The sequence below is a fragment of the Marmota flaviventris genome, chromosome 2, assembly GCF_047511675.1.
Source record: "Marmota flaviventris isolate mMarFla1 chromosome 2, mMarFla1.hap1, whole genome shotgun sequence".
NCBI classification, from domain to species: domain Eukaryota; kingdom Metazoa; phylum Chordata; class Mammalia; order Rodentia; family Sciuridae; genus Marmota; species Marmota flaviventris.
In genome coordinates, this window is record NC_092499.1 from 155543585 (window position 1) to 155567831 (window position 24247).

Here is a 24247-nt window from a genome sequence, read left to right on the forward strand (position 1 = left end):
AAGGAGCTTATTGTTCAGATAAAAGGAAAACAATATAAGTCATAAACTTACTTCTACATAAAGAAAACAAGAATATTAGAGAAAGAATAAATAAATTTTATTTATTTATTTATTTTTCAACTCCTTGAAGCTAACCAAATACAGGGGATGCACTGAACAGGCATATTAATATGATATATTCTCCTCCCCAAAATAAAACTTCTCTGTGCTTTGATTTTACACTTTTTCTTTGACCTACATCACACCCTTCCCAAATAACTCTTTTCCATTTATTTATTTTCCTCTCCCAGAACTTCCTCGAGGATTTTAAACTCAGACACATAAACACAGTGACTTGGGTTGTGACATGCAGATATCATGCTGTTGTGGCCAAGCATGCATGGGCCCCACTTTGGAAACCCTGTAGGCAAATCAGGAGACTCAAGAATAGACTCCTCTGTTCTTCTTGCAAAAACATAATTCTTCTTTGATAAACTATACATTAATCAATAATTATCTGCCTGACATTAAAAATGACTAATGCTACTTCCTCTAGGACTACCTTTTCTTATTTATGTCACTTTCTGTCCCTGTTGTCTTTTCTTGCAGCCTCCTAACCTTCAATTTGGGCTGCATAAGAATAACTCAAGCTGAAGTAGCTTTATTCTGGTGAGGTTACTTGGGTCCTGGAAAAATTCTTCTGCCAGGAAGAACAAGAGCCAGAGAAGATGGAATTACCTCTCTTCATTCCTTGCCTTTTAATGACCAAGTATTTTGAAAGAAGTATCTTCAGACCTTCACTTACCTGAATAACTGCTCTAGTTTTTCTTTTGTTTCTGTTTTGTTGTTGTTTGTCTCATTCATATAAATCCAATCTGTGTTTTTTCCCTATAATTTCTGAGACATCAAAAACAAGTGACAAAATATATTATTTTCGATTTTACTTCCTTTTTTCCCCCATGTTCCTTAAGCAATCTCCTTTCCCTCTTCCTAAAACAATTAACTCTGATTGTGAAAGGCTTATAATGGGAGGAAATGTTGGCACTATTTTCTTGAAAACAAACAAAATGTGCTTAACCTTAAGAAGCATTTATCATTTAGCAAATACCTATGCCTGCTATATGCCAAGCACTAAAAATCATATAAGCAAAGCAGACAAGTATCAAGCTTATGTTCTAGTAGGTAGAAACAGAAATTTTTTTTAAAAAATGTGGACTTAAAATCAGAAGGTATAAGGGAAACAAAATAAATTGGGTAAAGGGATGGAACTGTGGAAAAGAGTTGGGGTTTTAAGTAGTGAGGTCAGGAAGGATCTGACCTCATAGGCTGAGCTCTGTGCAGAAATATGAAGGAGGTGAGGAAGAGATCCAGAGATCAGCAAAGTAAGAATGAGTACAAAGGCCCTGAGGCAGGAGCTGCCCAGAACCTTGCTGGAGGAACAAGAAGAGCAGGAAGAAGTCAGAGTATGACAGGAAGGTCACGTAGGACTTTGGGGGCTACTTGAGAGTTTTTACTCTGGGTGAAATACCATAAGAACTCTCCATAAGTACAGAAACATGAAGGAATTGATCTGAAATCTGAAGAAGAACGTCTCCATACAGTACAGAAGCCCACATAAACCCCATATGGCTATTTAAACCTAAGAGAATGAAAATTCAGAAAAATTCCAAATATACTCCTCAGTCACCCTAGTCGTGTTTCAGTGCTCAATGACCAAATATGGACTGAGAGTTTCTCACAGAGGAGTGTCGTACCTTGACTAATATTGCAAAATAACTCCTCAGGCTATTGAGCATGCACTGCAGGGCAAAGGCAGGGCACTGGGCCTGGGCCACCTGCTACAATCTAAGGGAAAGCTGACAGTGGTCTAAGCCCAGGGTTTCAGTGGAAGTGAAAGAGGTTAACAGATTCCAGATAAATATTGGAGGTGGAACTAAAAGATTTCCTGATACACTTGATGTGGGATGTAGAGAAAGAGGAGTGGATGGGAACTCCAAAGCTTTCATCTAGAGCAGCTGAAAAGCAGAATGGCCCCCACTAACATGGGGAAGGTTGTGAGTGAAGAAGAGGGAAGTAGTGGAAGTCTGGGTGTCGAGTCATACACATGGAAAGGCAGATGGACTTGGAGGTAGGGCCATGGTTTTCCTGTGGAGGCATCTATAATTAGAATTGCAGTTGTAGAGTTATTAAAGAATACAGATGATTTATAAAGAATACAGACTTATCTGGCTCATGGTCTGGAGGCTCGAAGTTCAAGATCAAGCAATCACATCTGGCAAGGGCCTTGTGCTGCATTGTAACATGGTAGAAGAGCAGAAGGGAAATTAGGCAAGTGTGAAAGAAAAAAGCCCAAGGGGCAGTTTCACTTTATAATGTGCTTTTGCAATTACTAACCCACTCCCATGAAATCAATCCCTCCAGACAGAAAGACAATAATAACTCTTGAAGACTTAATTGCCTTTTAAAGGCCCCACTTCAAAACACAATTATATTAAGATCAAATTTCAACATGGGTTGTGGAAAGGATGAGCCGTATTCAAACAATAGCACCACACATTAGGTAAGGCTACTGAGAGTCCCAGGTCTAGCAGGACAATGTTGAGGACAACTGCACTGATAAAACAAAGAAAAAAAATGCTGCTTTTGATCCCAAGAACTTTCTTTTTGCTACTTGGACCTAATAGAGCCAGGCATATCTCTCTGAAGAATTATTTGCCAATCTGTATTGAGACACTTAAATAATAATAATAGTCTCCGACCTAATAATTTCAGTTTTAGCAAGAAAACAACCTCACAATGCACCAAAACTTTTTTCCCCACAGAAGAATATATCATATTCTATTATAGAACCAAAATACTAGGAAGAGGCTAAAAGTTCAACATGAAGGAAAAACTCAAACTAAAGTCATCAGAAGAGGAAACAAAACTGAGCTTTCAAAGACTACTTAATACCATGAAAAATGTTTGAGATATAAGGACAGTGAATAAAAGCAACATCAAGTTGTAACCATTAAACAATCTCAATGTGAATAAAAAATATTCAGGTGCAGTCACCTACACACCTGTGCACATGAAGGTACACAAATTCATATACATGCATGGAACTTATCTCCTTTATATTTTTCTTAATTGTCTTATTTTATGATGAATATATTGTACTGATTTTATTTTTTTAGAAACATGAACTTTATTTACAAATATGAAGAACAATAATTTTAAAAAATAAAAATATGGAGAACAGTTTGGAAAAGCTGTTCTTTGTCGTATAAAATCAGGTTTTGTTCCACTGATTATGATACTTTTTCCCCTTCTCCTGAATTCTTCTTGGAACTTAAGTTCCAAGTCAGTTTTATTTTAAACTGACTTTAGGAAACAGAGAGAGAGAAGGGAAAAAAGGAGCAAGCAAGGCAGGTGAGGGAAGGAAGGGATTTTTCCTAGTTAAAAAAGAAGAAGGGAAAGGCCCAGAACCAGAGACCCTCCTGAGTCTAAGAATATTCCCTGTGGCAATCAAAGACTGAGTTTCAAGAATACAAGTTAACATGGATGACTCTCAAAAATATGCCAAGTGGAAAATCCAGACATAAAAATTTACATACTGTAGAATTTCATTTATATGAATTTCCAGAATAGGCAAAACCAATCAAAGGTATAATTAATGCAATGGTTGTGTTAGGGTCAAGAACCCAATCTAGACTGAAAGGGAGATGAAGGAATCTTTAGTTTCTGATAGGGTTTGGACTACACAGGAATAGGCATTTATCAAAATTCAATGAATTTACTTTTAAGTGTTTGTATTTCAAGATTTGGGGTTTTTATGCAAATAAAAAAATGTAAATAATTCTGATTTCTATTTGATACACATGACTAAGAGTGTAGGGGTGGAATATACTGGTTGTCTGCAACTTACTGTGAATTGCACCCAACAGAGGATGGATTTAGGGATGAGAAACAGGTGGACAGACAGGTAATAACATAAAGTCTAATATAAATGACAGAATGCAATGGTGGGTATATAGATATTTGCTAGAGATTTCTTTTAACTTTACTGTATAATTGAAAATTTTCATAATCAAATGTCAAGGGGAAATGCCTTCCACTCCCCAACCTCTCCCTTCCCTCTCCATCTCCCTCTCCCTCTCCTCTTTCTTTGCCATCCCCCATCCTTCCAGTTTCTTGGCTTCTACTTGGCACCAGTATTTTCATCATGTTCCAGTCAAGACTTGCGGTAGGACCCAGCATAGCCTGGTTGATTAAAGAAGTCATTGCTAAAGAAATATCATCCTGACACTTCTTAAAACATAATGAAGACATTTTTCAAAACAACTGCAACAGAGATCAACACAATTACAACAGGAGTGAAATAGCGCTCAACTCCAAACAAGGACAGGTGGGAATTTATAGCCAAGGAGCAGGCTAGGGTAGGGGTCTATGGATGGAAAATTACTACAAAAAACATCAAGTATAGGTGAATTCTGACTAAATGGACCCAACAGGATCCTTGGTGAAGGAAAGACAAGGACTGAAACATCAATGAGGGGGATGAGGAACTTGATCAGTTGAGAAAAATGAGATATCAAGGACAGGGGGATTCTCCCAAACATGACTTAGCATAATTATTTGCTAAAACTAAGAAGTGAAGCCTCAGATAGGACTGGACAGGGGACCAAGGCAAGTGGCCTAGTGGAGAAGCTCAGGGGAGCCTGACTAAAGTGTGCTCAAGGAAACAGTCTTGACCATGGGATCCACTCCTTGATGACTGCAGGAAAGCAGGACAGAAGGCACAAGGGAGACAACATGGCTTCCCTAAATGACCTTTGAGCTCCAGCTCTGATGTTTAATGAGTCAGTCAGATTATAATCACAGGCAGGGAGAGGAATCACTCTCCACTGAACTTTGCAAAAGGAACTGAGGTTCAAAATTGCAAAAACTCAAAAAGAGAAGTGACAACAGTGCACAGATTGTGGATTTGCAAAGAAAACTCAGACCAACCATCGAAGGATCTTCCAAGGGGATTGCTCAACCTGACCCAGTCATTCTGTTTCCCCCGTGGCTAGGTCATCTGTGTGCTGAGGCCCAGGGAGAGAGGTAGAGCACATAGCTACACAAGCCAGCTGCCTGGATCCCCAAAAGACCTCTCCCTATGGCTCTGTTTGGTTATGGTTCTTCATTCACTGGATCTGTTTTAATAAATATCTGCTTATGACAAAATAATGAGGGCTATGAAACCTTGAGTAAAAACATGCAAAAGGATTCTTTTCCCTCCTACAAAGCAGATACTATCACTGAATGCTCATCTCTTCCCACAGGGGCTGCCAACAGATTTTCCTGGGTATATCACAGTTTCTTAGGGGTGTAACATCAACACCTAGCAGAGCCCTAGATGCTGTGTCAACACTGGCATGTGACTTAGAAGTATCTGCAAATCAACTTGAGTTGGGATGGGGGAAGAGGTGAGAGTTTGTATGCAAGGGAGCTTGACCACAAAAAACTCCAGGCTTCTGATTTTTCCATTTTGAGAGGCCACCAAAACCCATGATTTGCTCAGTCTAGGTATGACTATGAACCCAAAGTTTTAATGGCTCAAAACTAGAATATCTAGAAGCTCAACTCTTTGATCCTTCCTCTTTCATGTTAGATGAAGTTCTATGTACTTGGTCATTTATTTTATATTCATTAATAGCCACTTATTATTTATCATTGTAGAGAATTTCTTTTGCCCTCTTACCTAATTTCCTAAGATCAGAAGATCAACAGTCAAACATGCAGAGAGTGAGAAAATGATTTTCTCATTCCTCCCTGATTCAAAGGTACACAAGTTTACCTCCTGGGCAGTGTGCCCCTCCATGCCACATCATGCTCAATGGCTCAGTCCTGGGTCTGCTATTTCTCTCTGGGTATCTGTAGCTTATCCTTGAAACTGTAAACTCCAGGAATCAGGGTTCAGACTGCTCCATTATGTCTAACCATGCTTAACTGTCACCACTGAAGCTTGCTCTTCTCTGCTGGCTGATTCTCCAGACCCTACTGAAGACAAAACAGCCTACCTGTTCCAGATGTAATATATGAAAAGAAGGCAAAACACTTTCTCAAGGTCATGCAAATATCTGGAGCAAATGTCTAGCCTTATCCTGGCATTCCACTTTCCATCGTACTACACTAAAGGTGGCTCCTGCAGATCCTGAGAGCACCCTACATTTGTATCTGTTCTCTGGGGAGTCAAAATGTCATTCTATCAGGACACATGCCATGTCAATGCAACATAAGCCAATGACCTCACAAATGATAACAGGTCAGGTAGCACAACCACATATATCAGCATGTGTGAGTAATCAAGACACCCCTCTCCAGCACTCTCACACTCACCACCACACTCCAGCTATTGGGGTTCCTGACCTCCTTCTTATGATAAGATGCAAAAGATTCCTCATGCTTCAGCTTACCTTTTGCACAATGACACTCTCCTCAGACTAGAGCCCAGTTTCCCACATGAAAACTAACTCCTTCCTTTTGGAGATGACCATTCCATTCAGAAGTACCTGCCCAGGGGCATCCCTGTCTTTCCTGGCTATTTGCATCTCCCTCTTTCCTCTTTAACCAGGAAAGTATCAGGTTCAAACCTGTTTGAAGACTTCCTCTCTGTCACTGAGTGGCAAATACCAACATTGTGACAGCCAGTCCATCTAGTTGGGACCATGATTTTTCTAAGGCTACTGATTCACAGTGAGATTAGATGGTAACCATCCTCTGACAACAGTGTCTCTACCCTAATCCTAAACATGGATATTCGTTAGTTCTTACCTTCTGGATTCCTGCTGATCCAGCCATTCATAGCCCAGCCCCAAGCTCCCAGCAGGTCTGGGCTGATATGGCTAACCATCCCCTTCACCATTCACAAGACATTCCTTCTAGGTGCCCTTGAAGGGTTCAGGAGCCTCCAGGGGCTTCTGGAAAAGCCTGACACCTTCCCCATAAGGTCTTTTGTCATGGGGTCATTGTTAGGCACAGATGGTAGAGTTGAGAGAAGATACAAAACCAGCTATGTGTTCAGAATGTACATCCACCCTTTCCTCTTTTGGTGCCTTATCTGAGCCCAGGACTGCACAGTTCTGACCTAGGGAGCCACACAGTACCTACCCAACCACATCCTCTCAGTCTAGAGAGAAGGACAACCATTAGATTAAGGAAACAATATGGGGAAAGCTCAAAAAAAACAGACACATGTCCTCACACTCTGTTAGTCCATTTACCTATTCAAGAATAGGCAAAGAAGGATATTGCGTTCCACTACTAAACACTCAAGGTCACTCCAGGTGAAGTGGGCTGCACGAAATAACCACAAAAAGACAGACAAATACCTTTTCCTTTGGGTCCTGTGACAGTTCCTCTGACCTTAGGGGTCAATGGAAAGAGAGAGAGGAGCACATGCTGAACCCTTTTACTGGGAAAAAAAAAACATTCAAATGAGGCAAGGGGTAGGATTACAATGCAAGAGATAGGATTACAGGTGAGTACAGCTCAACTCTTCTGGGTGCTGCCCACTCCTAGGGCCACTCCCAGCATCACACCTTATTATCCCAGAGAGGGAAAAGCCCGAGTCACAAGTCATGGTACTACCATGCCAGACTACAGTTATCTATCAGATCCCTGTGGTACATCAGGACTTACAAGTGTGCACATTTGGAGTGGCTCCCCACAGAAGGAGTCTTCACAAACAGATGAGATTAATGTGCCAAGGCAGGCCTGAGTATACACCTCAGGCATTGGAAACTTTCTGGGGTCACGCAAAAGTCCTAGATCTTGATGGAGTGGTAACTCTGGTGTACGTTTGCACTAAAATTCCTCAGTCCCAACACTTAAAATAGGGCATTGGACTGCATGCAAATCATTCCTCATTCAAGGTGATTTTTTTTTTTTTAATCAGTCATGTTTTCCCAGCAAGGCACAGTGAATCAAAGCTGGCAGTGGTACACCTGGAGGGGAGAAATGGGAACAGACCACGGGCTCCAACATTTATTCGCTCTGCTGCCCACCCTCTCTCACTGGCCTGGCACAGGTCTCCCTACCCTCCTACCCTTGGCCTCACCCACAGTGCACTGTCCATACTGCCACCAAGGTGAGATTCCAAATAATACCCTCCCTCCCTTGCTTGTTCCTAGAACCAGCCCAATCCAAAGGTATCTAAGGGCCTTTGTACCACCTGTTCCTTCCACCTGGTTCTCTGTTTCCCAAGACAGGACGTCTCATTTCAGGTGGGAAAAAGCCTCCCAACCTGTGTCCACTGGTACCCAACTCTCTCACCCACTCCTTCTATTTCATTTCCAACAGAACACTGTGACTCCCTGATCTTAGCTACTGATCACATTCTAAATCATCCCACCAATAACACACTCTGAAGCTGGGCTGTGCAATATCACAACACTTGGCCCCAGGGTGCTTGACATGGGGCCAGTTCAAACAGACATCTGCCCTAAATGTTACAAACACCCTCAAAATTCCAAAGACTTGACACATAAGTCAAAGATATAAAATATCTTACTAAAAATCATTCCTGTGTTGAAACAACATTTGACATACTAGATTAAATAAAATATTAAAATTACTTTCACGTGTTTCTATTTTTTTTTTTTTAACCTAGAAACATTAAAATTACACATGGATTCCTGTTACATCTCCACTGGGCAGCACATCTACAAAATATCTCCAGAGCTCAGTCATCTGTGCTTCATCTCCACGCCCTGGATGGTTGAAAAGTTTGTTTTTTAAGTGACAGAGTCCTGAAGAGAGAACCCCCATTCTCTTTCCTAAAAGAGGAAAAATGTTTGGCAAAGTGCACCAGGACAGGGCACAGGCTTGGTCTTTATGGGAGCTCTGAAATATCACACCTGCTTCAGGGATTCCCAGACCTTGACCAAGGTTCACAGATGCCTCTGACCTCTGAGGACCCCAAGAAGTCAAGACTGCTCTTTTCCCCTTTTCTGGAGAAATAAAAAAAGTTCAGAGAGCCTAGAAAACAGTGACACCTTTGTGGAGACCATGGTGACTCAAACTTGGAAGCGCTCAGAAGGAGGGGCAGGTTTTGCAGGGAGAAGTGGAACTGGAGAAGCAGGATGGGGGAACAAAAACAAGCGGAGAAGCTGGAGAATAGAAGTTAGGGGAAGCCTGAGTGGGGAAGAGAAAGGAATAAAGGAGGAGGGCTGGGACGGGGAGGGGGAAAGGAGAGAGCATGAGGGGCGGGGAGCCTAGAGGGGAAGGGACAGGGGCGGGGAACCGAGAGGGGAAGGGACAGGGGCGGGGAGCCTAGAGGGGAAGGGACAGGGGCGGGGAACCGAGAGGGGAAGGGACAGGGGCGGGGAGCCTAGAGGGGAAGGGACAGGGGCGGGGAGCCTAGAGGGGAAGGGACAGGGGCGGGGAGCCGAGAGGGGAAGGGACAGGGGCGGGGAACGGGGAGGGAAGGAACAGAGGCGGAGCACCGGCAATGGAAGAGTAGGCTTGGGGATGGAAGGAGTAGGAGGCGGGAGAGAATAACAAGAGAGGAAGTGAAGAGAGCGTACGGGGCGGTGGTGGAGAGTTAGAGGGCGGGACACGGAACAACAACCTGAGAGGGTGGTGGAAGAGAGGGGCCGGCCTAGGGAGAAGAGGCGTGGCCGGGAGTGAGGTTGGGAGGAGGGACGGAAGAGAGGGTGGCAACCCGGAAAAGGAGGGGTCGGGTGGGGGAGGGACGGCCAGCGGAAACAGGATAAAAGTCGGACGGCCTCCGGGTGGTGCTCAATCTTCGGCTCCTGTCCCGGTGTCCTGCCGAGACATCGGCTCCACGTCTGAGCCGACGATGGCGAGATCTCTGAGCATCCCGCTGCTCCTGCTGGCAGCCTTAGCTGTGGCGCTGACCGTGAGTCCAGCGACGGGCGCAAGCCCCAGGCATTCTCCGCGCCTGCTGGGCGGCCTGGAGGAAGCCGACGTCAACGAGGAAGGCGTACGCCGCGCCGTGGACTTCGCAGTCAGCGAGTACAACAAAGGGAGCAACGACGCATACCACAGCCGAGCCATGAAGGTGGTGCGCGCCCGCAAGCAGGTGCGTGTTCTGCCCGGAGGGTGTGAGTCTGGCGGGTTTGCCCCTCGGAGGGCGAGCCCCGGCTTTCCTAGCCCCGCTCGCGCTTCCCTAGCTGCTGCATCCACCTCGGCGCCCCTGGCGGCCACCGCTGGCCTAGGAGCCAGTTGGATCTCCGGGACGCCGACACGCCTGTGTTGTCACCAGGGAGTTGTCACAGCCCTTCACTGGCAAATCCCTACTTCTGCTTCTGCCTGAAACCTGGCAGACACTACAAGTCTGGCGTCTTAGTTCTGTTTTGCTAGGGTCACTGAAGCCAGAGACACCAGGGCTCCAGGTTGGAGTCAGTCTTCCCCTATACAGCTCCCAGGGCTCAAGTGAACTGTTAAAACCAGAGAAATGAAAAGTTGTGCTGCAGGCGTGTACAATGAATCAAAATGCATTCTGCTGTCATATATGCCTAGTTAGAATAAGTAAATGAACAAACACTGGCGATGGGAAAAAACCCACCTGGCTGCCTTCACTGAAAGATGGATTGAGAACTTTTTCCTTTTAACAATTTATTCCGACGTTCTCTGAAATTTATTTATAGAGCAGTTGCAACAGTAATACAAAACATCTTACAATCCCCATCCCTCCGATGTTAATATTTGACCATGTTTGCTCTGTTCTCATAGGTCTCCCAGTATTCACCTGTACCTGAGTGTATTTATATGCATTTGTTTTTCTGAATCTTTTGAGAGTAAACGCTAAAATGTAGTGTACATTTCTTGTAAACGCTGGCAGTGTCTTACATACCCAAGATTCAGTTTTGAAAATCAGGAATCAGCACTGACCTTTTCAGTTGCCTAACTCACAGACTTACTCAGTTAGTTCACACTAATGGGCACTCTGAGTATATGCTGCAAAGACCTGTCTCCTCAGCCTCTTTTCATCTGGAGATCTCCTGCTGTTTTTGTGATCTTGACATTTTGAAAGGTCCAGCCAACTGTGGTGTTCAGTCATATGCTCACAATGATGACTGCATGTACAGTGGCGATTCCATAAGATTATATCATCCTGTGAAGTTATAGTCGTCTTATTTTGTGTATTTATGCTATGACATTTGAACAATGACACATTTCTGAGAACACGTGCCAGTCATGAAGCAACACCTGGTTGAATAGACTGCTCATTCTGGGTGGCTCTGATGTTCCTCAAGGTTAGATACAGGTCCTGAGGCAGCCCATCTCTTGAGTCCTCTGAGCAAGCGCCATTCAGCATATCCTGAAAAACCTTGCTTCTTTCTGTAGGCATACCATGGAAACATTCCCTGGGGGCAGCCTTAAGGATATATGTTCCTCACCCTGAGACAGGTGCACCATGGGCAGTACCTTTGAGCAGTTGAGTACCTACTAAGGTAGAAAGGACTCCTCCTGAGCCCAGCCTTTGCAGCCCTCACCAAATAAGGAGGGCAGTCAGCCAGGAGGAGAACAGGGTAAAGAGAACACCAAGGGCACCTAGGACCCCAGGCTCGTTTTTTGCAGGAAGGTTGGAATTTAGACCAGATGGCCTGTGTTCCAGGGCAGAGCAGTGCACAGTGACATGACTACATAAGTGTTGTACCACAGTCCAGTGTCTCAAGTTCATTTCCACCCTCTCTTAAAAATTCAGATGAGTCAAGGCAAGACCCATTTCTCCTACAGTAATCAACTGATACTCTCCCCTTGGACATGTGCACTTTCCAGTGCCACAGCCCTTGCCTACCTCTCAAGTGTGATGCTAACTTGGAGCAGAGCACAGGACATAACTCTTATGTTACGGAAGAAAAAGCCTATACTAAAGGATCCAGGACCCTGCACAGGGCATGATCTAGAGCCCTGTCACCATGTCCATCACCCTGTTCTCTTCAGTTCTAATAAGTGTGCCCTGTGCAGGGAAAGGGTTAAATTCTATTTTTTAATAACAAATGTAAGACACAAGTGTAAGACACACTTAAGAAATATTTCCATCAAAAATTTCACTGAAGGGGCTGGAGATATAGCTCAGTTGGCAGAGTGCTTGCCTCACATGGACAAAGCCCTGGGTTTAATCCCGAGCATGACAAAAAAAAAAAAATCACTGAACTTGGAGGCATCTGAGAGACAGTCTTTCTTCTTGGTTTGAAATCTCCCTGTATGTGTAAAATGAGGGAATTCTGAGCCTGGGGTAAGTGGAAGGAATGGGATTCTCCAGAGGCTACATGCTGGTGACTGAAATCCAGCTGAGGCTGAATCATCAGGGTGCCACTCTCCTAAGCGAACCCAGCCCAGCATTCCCTGCCTCCTGAGCCACAGTCAGCAGAATTCAGTTGTCCTCTCCTGAGGCAGAGAGCCTTCCTTTGTGCTTAGACCAGCCCTACATTCCTGAAACATGAAACTGCCTCCACCCTTGTTAGCTTCCCAGAACCACGCCTTCCCTTCTTGAACCCAAATAAGCAATAATTTTAGGCCCTGCCTTTTGTTTTCCTGGTTCTCCTCTTACTCACCTGCATGAGACACCTTTTTAAGAGTTGCTCTGAAGGAAATAAGATGCAAAGCAGGACCTGCGGCCATCCTGCTAGAAGAGTTGGCTTGTATGCTTTGGGCAGCTCGTGAATGCAGACAAGAATCCTAGCAAACACATTATCTCTATAATGTAGAGCAACTGCAAGCATATGACATTGACCAGAAGTACTGTAAGTGAATCCTATTCTGTTAATATAGATCGTGTCTGGGGTGAACTACTTCTTGGATGTGGAGATGGGGCGAACCACATGTACCAAGACCCAGGCCTATTTGGCTGACTGTCCCTTCCATGAAGAGCCACATCTGAAGAGGGTATGTCTCTGATAGGGTTCAAGGACCATTCATACATGCAGAGGGGTATGTGAGCTTGTCTTTGTGCGCTCATATTTGAATATGTGTCAAGAGAAGCATGTATGCACATGCTTGGGTGCATGTGTTGAATGTGTGTGTCTATGTGGAGTGGGGAGTCTGCTGGTTCATGAAGATCTATCTATGAATATGTGAGTGTGGGGTGTATTTGAGTTTATGACGATGCAGACCTGTGCATAGGTGGGATGCTGTAGAAAGGGCTGTGTGCGTATACACAATTATGATTAACATAATTGCAGAGTGGAGGACAGCCCCGTGTGCTTTTGGGTTGCTGCCCACTGGACTAGAGGACACAGCTCTAGGGATGGTTGCCAGGGAGGGAGAAAAGGCTCTGTTAATCCCAGCCTTGGACACCTGCCCAGAACCATGCTGAACAAATTAGAGGCCTCTAAGCGGCTGAAACCCTATGGTTCTGTCGCTGCTCACCCAGTGCCAGCCTTTCCGTGTCCCTGGGGAGAGCAGCCCTTGCTTTGCCTCCCCTGCTCCCACCCTGCGTCTTTCAGGGGTATTTCCCATGCTCCACTGCTTCCCTCTGTGCTCTTCTTGATGCTGGAAGTACAGGGAACTGGAACAGTAAGCAGCCTTCTCTGCATCCTTGGGGCTCTCACAGCCTGACATAAGCTGGTCCTTAGAGGGCTGGGGCTGTGCTGGGGGCAGGAAGATGAGGAATCCCACAATCCCAGCAGAGGGTCACAAGCCATCTGGTAGACTCGGAGCAATAGGAAGGGGAATGAGTAGACATTGCAGGATCGGGATGATTGTTCTGGGATCTGGCAGGGGCCGTGGATGCCAAGTGTCTCACCTCCGTTATTCTGTACCTCCATTCAGACATCTTACTGCTGGCCATCCTCCTTGTTAACTGTAACCTATACTGATTGTTCCTCTTTCTTCCCTTGTACAGAAAGCACTCTGCTCTTTCCAGATCTACACTGTGCCCTGGCTGGGCACAATCTCCATGACGAAATCCAGCTGTCAGAATGCCTAAGGGTCTGTGCCAGTCTGGACTGCACTGAATACCCTTACTCCTGTGTCATGTAGTGACTCTGACCCTCACATGTGCCCTCCAGCCCTGGGAGAAGTCCCAGTGTGCCAGCACCAGCAGACCAGTAAAGAAGGCGACTGTGGGCAGGTGTTGAGCACCTAAGTGGCTCTCCCCTTGTTCCTTCCCTCTCATTACTTTTCAAACACAACAGTGCTTGGTGCATGTAGACTGCTTCTGCCTTGTTCAATAAAGAACGTGACATTAGTTCCTCCTGAGTGGTTACTGTCTCTACTATCTCAAGTGCATGCAGGAAGAGTCTGCCATAAACAGGAAGCTGAGGCCACAGAGTCATGTGTGCATGTCAGGGCCAATGCTGTCACCCTTCAGGATATCTGGTCTTAGATAAAGATTAGAAAGGGGCTGAGATCACAGCTATCCAGCTGCAGTGGCTCCTAGGAAATGGACAAGAGAGAGCAGGGACCTAGGAAGGAACCTGGAAGCATCGATTTGGAGACTGCCTCTCACTGTCAGGTTCCCCAGAGACTAAATAGGTGGATTTCCATCTACTATCCATAAAATATTCAATTACCCACATGAAAAAAACATGGAAAATGTATTGGTGTGGGTGTAACTGAACCAGAATCTAAGTCAGGGACAACATATTACAGAGCACAGGCAGCACCTCCTCCAGTACTCTCAGGACAAGATCATGCAGTGGTCACAGATGGACGTCCCCAGCCTTTCTTCTACATTGTGTGCAGCTTAACGGATGTAGTGTTTAAAACAAATGCCCTGGCATGTGATGGACTTGATCTCCAAGGAATTTGTGTTATTAATATCACCTTGATGTCACTGTCATTGCATGAACAGTAATATCTTGGTGCTTGGTGCTTGAACAGGGAGGTCACAGTCCTAAAATAGCATGTGCTCCACCCCTGTCCTTCCATCTGCCACTCTTGAGACAGAAACCACTCAGACCCAGAATTGACTGTGAACAGTGTGTCCTGGGGAGAAGGCCCACCTGCTGCATACACTATATGCATGGTTTTGCTTTGATATTTATTTATTTCAAATGTTCGATATAAGTATATATGATAATCCACAGAAATAAGTTCAGTACAGTGTGTGGCTTAGAGTAAACACTATAAATTTTGGATTTTTAAAATTTATGTGGTCATATATTGTGGAGATTTTAAAACATGGCTCTGAACTTCTTCAGCACTGTGGGCATTCAGGTGTTGGGTTCTGTGTCCCTGCTTTTGATTCTGAATGGGCTCATGACTACATCAACCAAAACAGCCCAGGAAGGGAGGTGATGACCTCCAATGTGGGGTCAGCAAAGGTCCCTGCTAAGCTGTCTTGTACCCTCGCCCTGGGGGAAGCCAGGCTTCCTGCAAGGAGCCCAACACCTAAACTGCCATGCCTGAGAAACTTCAGGAGAAGCTCCAGGTGACAACCCCAGCTAAGTTCCCTACCAAGATAGCATCACCTGCTTGGACCACCATGGATGTCCAGTCCTCCTTCAGCTCCCAGGTAACTACAGCATCAGCTGTCATCTGACTGCAACCACATGGTGACCTCTCACAGGAATTGCCCAACTGGGCCTTTCCTGAGTTCCTGAATCATCATAAGTTCAGACATTTGCTTAACACTCCATCAAGCAGTAGAGTGACTTGTTACACAGCAGTAGTGTCTGGGACATGCCTCTAGGGGTGTATGTGTGTGTGTATAGATTGAAGTGGTGATGCCCAGGGACCCTGGAGCTAAACCACCTGTGAGTAAGTTCCACCAGATCTCTGACTCAGGCCAGCTCCTACATTCTCTTAGGCTCCCTTATCACATCTGTAGAGAGGGGCAGTGATACTATCTTCCTTATTATCTGTAAACACTCAGTGTACAGCATGTGGTGATGTGTTAATGTTTAATTACATGAAAGCAGTGAATGCATATTGATCTAGTCAAAATGTTCATAGAATTTACCTTTATATGCTATCTCATGAGTCTAAGTTCATTTTTTTTAAATGATGCTCTTAGTCATGTATTTTTCTGTGAGACTTTCAAAAACTGATTCAAAAAGGCATTTTGATCCTATAGCAAATTCCCCATAATTTGCTATATTTCTGTATCTTAGTCCTAAATCCAGGGCTATCAATCTCCCTCCATCCCCCCTTTTTCTTTCCTTCCTTCTTTCTCTTTCTTTCCCTCCCTCCTTTGTTCTCCCACCCTCTTTCCTTCTTTTTTTTTTTTTTTTTGGTACCAGGGATTGAACTTAGGGTCACTCCACCACTGAGCCATATCCCCAGCCCTATTTTGTATTTTATTAGAGACAGGGTGTCGCTGAGTTGCTTAGCACCTCGCCATTGCTGTGGCTGGCTTTGAACTGGCAATTCTCCTGTCTCAGCTTCCCAAACCACTGGGATTACAGGCATAAGCCACCATACCCGGCTCACTCGCTTTCTTCCTCCCTCCCCCCCTTCCTGCTTCCAAACACACCATTTTAAGCATAACATTTTTTATATCTTTTAGATAATGACACTTTCTTGATTTTTTTTCCTAAATTTTGGTGTCTGAATGAATTTCAAATGAAATTGTTTTTTCAGATTCAAAAAAAAAAGAAGTATTGTGTTCTAAATGAGGAGTACATTTCAATATTTACGTTTAATTCAGGGAAAATTTTGGACAACATTCAGTATTCTAGCTTTTCGTTTTGACATGTTCATGGTTTTAATATGTCCTTCAGTGGAATAAATTCTCAGATATCTTTCATATTTTTCATCAAATTTAATCCCAGGATCTTTTATGTTCTTGTTGTGACAATCTCCCTCCTGTAACCAGCCATTGCTGATGAGAAGCCATTCATGTTCCCTGCTTCTTTTGCAGCTGCCTTGGTGGCTGTCATTCAGACGCTCTGAGAACCCTTAATGCTACAGCCCATTGCTGCTGTCAGATGAAGAAGGAGCTGGCTTATCACTGTTGGCAGGAGTGGCCTTGGAGGAATCCACAGCCTCATTAAATGATTCAGAGAGAGAAAAGTCCCCACCTCACCTGACCACACTGGACAGATGAGGCACTAGAAGATAAAAGTGTGGCCACCCATTTCTTCTCACTATAACCTGCTAAGTTCATTGGTTAAACATATTTAAAACTGAGAAGCTGTGAGCAAAATGACAGTTTCTTTCAATCACTCATATGTGCTCTCTCACCGTTGGCCTGGGAGTCTTAACAGGTCACTTCAGAATCACATCACTGAGGCTTATGAGGCCATGTCAGTGATGTTCAGGGGTCCCTTCCATGATAGCTGCTCTCCTGTTCCCTTGAGACCTGGTAAGGATTATATGTGATGATTAGGCTCAAGCTGGCTTCACAGGGTGGTCACCTGGGGATCAGGGCTATGTACTATAATCGCCAGTTCCCAGTTGAGAAAAAAGGTTTCATTGATGTGGAAAGAATCTGAGCACTGAATTTCAAAATATTTCCCAATTGTTACTCCCAAGAACTGCTAAACTACAACCCAATTAGATTTCCTGTCAAAGTCCAATCACTCCTGAAACATCTGCACATTGCAGCAGGTGAGGTGTTCTCATGGTGACACCTGCCTCTAGACACACTTTTGGTGCCAGGTATCTGCCCAAGAAAACAACCCAGCCCCCTCCTTAATATCAAGTAAATAATAAAATAAAGCAGAAACAAATGAAAAAGCACTTTTATCAAAGAGTCAGTTGGGTCAACAGACTTTAGTGGGATTTCAGGGAGTTCCGCAGGTTTCTGTGACAGTGACCACCACATCTTCAAACCCAACACTTGGTACTTGATTTCACTCCCTGAGATCATTGCCATTTGACTTTCACCCCACTAAGTCACTGATCTTATGTGTCTCCCTGAATCCACTATCCTTAGTGTGTCTCATTGTCTATAACATCCTTCCCCTCTGGGTCTCTCAACAAGTCAAAAGTTGCCTTTCTGAGGTAGAACAATCCAGCTCCTTCTAGACTTTGGCATCCATCCAAGTGCTCAGAAACCCAAAGGCTTCCTATTAAACAGAATCCACCTTTTCTGAGAGCATTTTGATCATGAATAGCAACATTTCTTATTCTTTTACACAAATCCAGATCTCCAATGGGTGGACCTGAAAATGTCTTTGTTAAATTGCTACCAGCAAGAAATGGTGTTGAAGGGTGTTTACCCCTTGGGCTCTGTGCATTCTCTGATTGTTGCACAGCATTTTAATTTCCTCCAAGAACTTTCCTGTTGCATTCACTACTTGGCAAACTGTTTGACACGAGAGGCCCAGAAGCTGTCCACCTGCCTTTCTCCCTAAGGTCAATTATTTTCTGTTTTTCACTTAAAAAGGGAAGCTGTATTAATCTTCCTTTCATTCAAACACTTAGAGGTCATTGTAGGGTCATTAATTGTCTTACTTTCCTTTTTTTTTATGTCTCAGAGAATAGGAAGGCTGAGGAGAGGGAGAGAGATGTGAATCAGTGACGAAGTCAGAACATAAATACTCTTCAGTTATGATTATAACTTCACGTGGGGATGCTCCATGGTGCCCCAAAACAATTATAGTAGTAACATCAAGACACTGATAGGAGATCACCACAACTAATGAGAACACTTGAAATATTGTGAGAGTTACCCAAAATATGACACAGAGACGCAAAGTGAGCATATACTGTTGGAAAATTAGTACCCTGAGACTTGCTCAACACAGGGATGTTTCAATACTTTCATCTGTTAAAAAGAAAATGCAGTATCTATGAAGGGCAATGAAGCAAAGCACAGTAAAAGGAGACAGGCCTGTACAAGGGATGCCTGGTAAAGATGAAGAGATGCATAAGGTGACGTATGCGAGAAGAGGTGCCAAGCTCCCATTCCTCCAGGTGCACCAGCACCTCAACTTGCTCAGTTGTCCAAAGCTTTTGGACCCTCTTGTTCTGCCTTTTTAAGGGGACTCATTACACAGACCTGATTGAAAGCATGGCGGACCATATAGATATGTGATTGGACAAAAAGGATATGATTTAATGCTCATAGATTTGGAAAACCCAAAGAGGTCTGTCTAGATTCTTCTTGACCTCTGTGTGCAACCCTCCCTATAGAATTGAGGAAGAACCCTACTGAAATAAGGGTCTTATGATCTACTCGTTGGTAAGTTAGGTCAGAGAATTTCTTTAGGACCAATTCTAAAAGGGTAGGGAAAGATCAGAATTACCATGACTTGCCTTGTGGAGGGTAAACTCTAGTTTCTGTGAATGAGTTCATGTGATTGTGGGGCCTAGAAAATCCTAATTTGCCAGAAAGACAGGAATTCTACGTTATAGTCTGAAGAAGATCCTGAAAATCTGAGTCTTTGTTTTCAAGGGCTTCAACGAATTGAATGAGATCTAATCACATTATTGAGAATGATCTCCTTTATCTAAAGCCAATTAGTTGTGTGTATTAACTCTATCTATAAAACTACCTTCACAGCAATACCTAGGCTACTATGTGTATCCCAACCCACCAAGTCAACACGTTAAAAAGTTAACTATCACTGTTGCTTCTCTTTCCTCTTGTTTTCATTTTTCCTCTTTTGAAAGTTAAACTGAAGCATATTTTCCAAAACATTCTAGTTCTTACTTAGACTCATAAGGAAATTTTGATTCTTAGGAACAGAATGTTCTAAACATGAGCCCTGTCAATTGCTTTCCTGGCCTTAGTTGAACAGTGACATCACTGGAAAGAGAAAAAAAATTCTCTCCATTATGAGAGTAGGACCTGGGTAGGGGCACTTGGGACCCTCAGTGGCCTGCATCCCTCTGTTCACATATCTCTGGCCAAACATTCCTCAGTTGACCACACCCAGCTGCCAAGGCCTCTCAGCGGATGGTCATAAGCCAAATCACAGCTCAGAAGTTCTATTTTTAAGACAGAGAGAGCAGATGGGCCTGAATATTATTCATATAAATAAAAACACAAGAGTGTCTCTTCTTTCTCTGTCAGTTATACTTCACTATCCATGAAATTAAACAGAATTGACCTTATATGAATGTAAAAGATATGTGATTTTAGAATCAAGGAGGGAACCTGTTCCTCTTGAGATTTTTCCCTGCTCTTATCTGTCCTGGATCCATTTTCTTGGGATATGCACAGTCTTGCCCAGGGGAATCTCTTTTAAAATGTTTCTTCTGTAACTCCTTCTCGTATCACCTTTTAGAGCCCAACAGGGAGAGCAACTGGCTGGAATGTCCCAGAGCCAGCATTGCAGAGCAGAGATCAGGAGGGCAAATGTGCAGCTGAGAGAATACAGAGGCAAGTCACTGGAGAATATGGTCATAAAGCCAGTTTCAAACTATACTTAAGGATATATTGTCCAAATATTTAGATATACTCATCCAAAATATACAAATTTCCATCTTATATGTGAGCAAAATACACTCTATCTTTTTTTTTAGTTGTCACTGGATCTTTTATTTATTTTTCTAATTTATTTATATGTTGTGCTGAGGATCAAACCCAGGGCCTCACACATACCACGCCACTGAGCCACAACTCCAGCCTCCAGACCTTCTACTTTTAAATAGCTTTTGTTCCCTGTTTACATGTGTGTTGGGTGAGAAATTTTGAGGGAAAATTAATTCTAGGGGAGGTATAATATCTTGAAGCTATTATCACACTAATAAAATAAGTCCTTGTTTCTGGTAAATAGCAGAGTGAAATACATGTAGAGAGTTTACTGTTTAGTCAAAGTAAACTGCCTGTTCTTGGTTACTAACAACACTCTGAGAAGGTCTGAATTGCTTGATTCTAATTGTACACTGTGTGTGGGCCTTCATTAAGGATGGAGGCCAGGACCTTGCTCCTCTGGGGTGAATTCCACCTATGGTAGCTTTCCAACCCACTGGGGAACAGTCCTTGGAAGGCATTTCCTGTGAAAACACAGCAGCTAGCACCACACCTCACAGGAATTTCACCCTCCCTGTCTAGGGTGGCTGCTTGGCAAGATGGGCTCTTCACCTAGCCTGAAAGACAGGAGACATTACATCAAAAAGAAATGGGGTAGGGAGATCACTGTCAAACTTTTTAGATGTGAGCCAGCATCCAAAGGGAGGTGGTGGGTCATTAATTAAGCAAAAATCACCAGTAACACTGACCAGATTGGAGCACCCAGTTCTGTAATTCCAGGCAAATGTAACTGGCCTTTGGTTTATCTGTTTCAAATTAGAATTTACCACTTAAATCATGAGTTAACTAACACTCTAAGTCATCACATGGTTTTATTTTTACCATGATTCTCTCTGGCTAGGACAAGAAAATAAGGACATTAGACATTCAATTTCCACAGGAATAACCACATTTTTCCCTAACTTCCTAAGGTTTTGTTTCCTTATCTTTCCTGTATAATTCTTACTGATGTTTAAAAAAAATTGGGCAGATAATTTTTCAGACTATAAAATTGCCACATTATGATAAGCCACACTTTGATTTGTTCATTTCAACCACTTTTTTCTCTCCTTCTCCAATTCTTTCTTTCCCTCTTCCTGTTCCAAATATTTTGGCCCTCCATAATTTATTTTTTATTCTTTTATTTTTCGGTGGTGATTATTGTTTTTATTTACCTTCTTCCTCCAGTCCATATTTAGATCTAAAAGTTTAGTAGCTATGTCCTTTCAGATGAATCCCGATTTTACACCTTTAGGTCAAACCTCATTCCCATAAAATTTCTGTGAGCAATTCCAATATATTTGTTAAGAAAAAGTAGATTAAGTGAATGTAAATGGGAAATACATTTATAAACAAACTCTTCATAGTTTCAAAAATCTTTTCCAGTTGCACAAAATCTTAGAGTCATGTAAAAAGTAAGTAATAGACATTTGTTAGATGCCTGGATCCTTTCTAAATAAGTTAGAATACTAAAACATCAATTATTAAGCATAAGTTTAAGGTTTCTATACTTGAGCATCTTTTATACGGCATGAAGAAGCTAAAGATGTTGGGGTCTATTAATAAATATAGAAAATAGTATATATTCCTGGAAATAAACTAGCAGAATGCTAGTTTATAGTTTCTAAGGATTAAAATTCTAACTAATATACAGTAACTAAAACTAGAAATAAGAAGGAAAGCAACTTCACATGTGAGGAGTCTAACAAAGGAGGTGGTAGTCAATGTGAACATGCTTTGTTGAGGGAAAAGGAGTGGTTTTACAAAAGGTTGCGGAGGAAAGCTTGTAAAAAAAAAAAAAAAAAGAAAAGAAAGAAAGAAAAAATATGTGGGTTCCAGTCAGCTAAAGTTGGAAGAAAATTATTTATTTATAAGTGTACCTAAAATTTAAAAGCACACTGATGTGAACCTAGAGTTTTACCCCACTGTGTTCACAGGAGTGTTTTCCTGGAGCACTGATCTCTACTTCATAGGAAACTGGGAGAGGTGTTTCTTTACCTTTTAGGTAACTGGCCTAAAAAACAAAGATGCTGTGTTTTGTGCCTTTGAAATATTCTGTGATTGATTTTATCCCATAATGATCTGCAATTCTATTTTTTATTAGTGTGTTAAAATTATGCATAATATTGGAGTTCATGTTGACATAATTACACAAGCATGGAATTTTATTGGCTCCAATTCAATTCCCAGTACTTCCCCTTCCTTTCCCCTCCTCCCTCCCCCATTCCCTTTCCTCTATTCTATTGGTCTTCTCTTTATTTATAGCTTTTTAAAATTAGTGCACTATAGGTATACATAAAGATGAATTCACTGTGGTATATTCATATAGGTACATGGGATAGTTTAGTCAGATTCATTGTATCATTCCTCCTTTTTTCCATCTCTCCTGCCCCCACCCCTCAATCCCCTTCCTCTACTCCATTAATCTCTCTTCTGTTTTCATGGGATCCCCTTCAACCTCCCCACACCATTTATTTTTCCACATGTGAGTGGACATTTGACCTTTTACTTTCTGGGTCTGGCTTATTTTAGTTAGCATATTATCCAACTCCATCCCTTTTCCAGCAAATGTCATAATTTCATTCTTCTTTATAACTGAGTAAAACTCAATTGTGTATATATATGACATTTTCTTAGCCATTCATCTATTGATGGGCATCTGGGCTGGTTCTATAACTTGGCTATTGTAAATTGCACTGCTATAAATGTTGACATGGCTGTATCCCTATAGTATGCTAATTTTATTTTTAATTGTTTTAAGCCTTTTGGTATCTTTTTAAAAAACTTTCCAAAATCAAATTCTAAAATTAAGCCTTTTTTCAACACAACACATAAGCCATTTTTCAACACAAAATATACAAAATGTGCTAATTTGAGTAATGACATGGTCATATACTGGCAACCTCTTTAACATCTAGAGACTAGAGCTACAAAACTGGGTCTCATTTGTCCATTATATACACTATATGCACAGCAAAACAAAATTCAGAATACTGGTGTCAGAAAAAATCCAAGTATGAAAACACTAATGTATTATCTTCTGTATTCCTTTCCCTCCCACCTCCTCCACATCACTGAGCAAGTACAGATGATACTATACTGCTCACAGAGAGGGTTTAATAGTTCCATTCCCAAAAGACAATATCTCATATCAATTTTGGCAAAAAGATATTTATAAAGGGATATTTTATTACCTCTACATTTAACATACATCAGGCACTTTTAAACATCTAGACAGATTAGATGTTTCAAGTAAGAACTCAATTTTTCCACTATGTACATGACAGTCTTGAATAAATAGCATACATCTAACTATAGTTCTAATTTGAAATGTCTTCAAAATATGAGCCTTCAGGCCTTTAATTGACTAAGTGGGCTATAAAGCTCAAATTTAAAAAAAAAAAACAATTCTTCTTAGTAATCCTAACACAAAACATAAAAAAGTTTTTTTTGTTTTGTTTTTTGTTTTTTTTTAAAAAAACTAATTCTATTTTTGTCATACACTGGTAACTTCCTTAACATCTACAAAGACTAAATGTAGAGTAGGACTCATTTCTCCCTTATATACACTATGTACACGGAAAAGAAAAACAAAACCCATAGATATAACAAACAATGGTTACTCTTGTCTTATTGTATGTACACTGGCATGATGCTGTGGAGAACAGCACACAACTATGTACCATTCAACATAGGGTGTGGCAATTGCCGCCCCCCCCCAAAAAAAAAAAAAAACATTTCATAAGAATTTTAACAAAAAGAAATTTACAAAATGGGTTATATTTTACCACTTTTACTTTTAACAAGTATCAGTAACTTTAGAATATCTAGAAAATCTAGATATTTTTTAAAAAGAAGCTAGCATTGTTAACTATATATATAGTAAAGAGAAATACAACGTGTTGGGTGTGAGGGAGACCTTGC

The 24247-nt window shown here is 42.3% G+C and overlaps 1 protein-coding gene across 1 annotated transcript; it reads left to right on the plus strand.

Moving 5' to 3' along the window:
• Nucleotides 1-9711: 9711 nt before the first annotated feature.
• On the plus strand, nucleotides 9712-14164 carry LOC114108183 (cystatin-C-like). The gene is made up of 3 exons (XM_027955809.2): nucleotides 9712-10048; nucleotides 12748-12861; nucleotides 13820-14164. Exons 1-3 carry the CDS (start codon nucleotides 9806-9808, stop codon nucleotides 13901-13903), a joined length of 441 nt encoding a protein of 146 aa, XP_027811610.1. The 5' UTR covers nucleotides 9712-9805; the 3' UTR covers nucleotides 13904-14164.
• Nucleotides 14165-24247: the final 10083 nt, after the last annotated feature.

Coding starts and splice junctions, on each gene's coding strand:
- LOC114108183 (XM_027955809.2), top strand. CDS start 9,806: ATGGCGAGATCTCTGAGCATCCCGCTGCTCCTGCTGGCAGCCTTAGCT. Junction 10,049..12,747: donor TGGTGCGCGCCCGCAAGCAG/GTGCGTGTTCTG, acceptor CTGTTAATATAG/ATCGTGTCTGGGGTGAACTA. Junction 12,862..13,819: donor AAGAGCCACATCTGAAGAGG/GTATGTCTCTGA, acceptor TCCCTTGTACAG/AAAGCACTCTGCTCTTTCCA.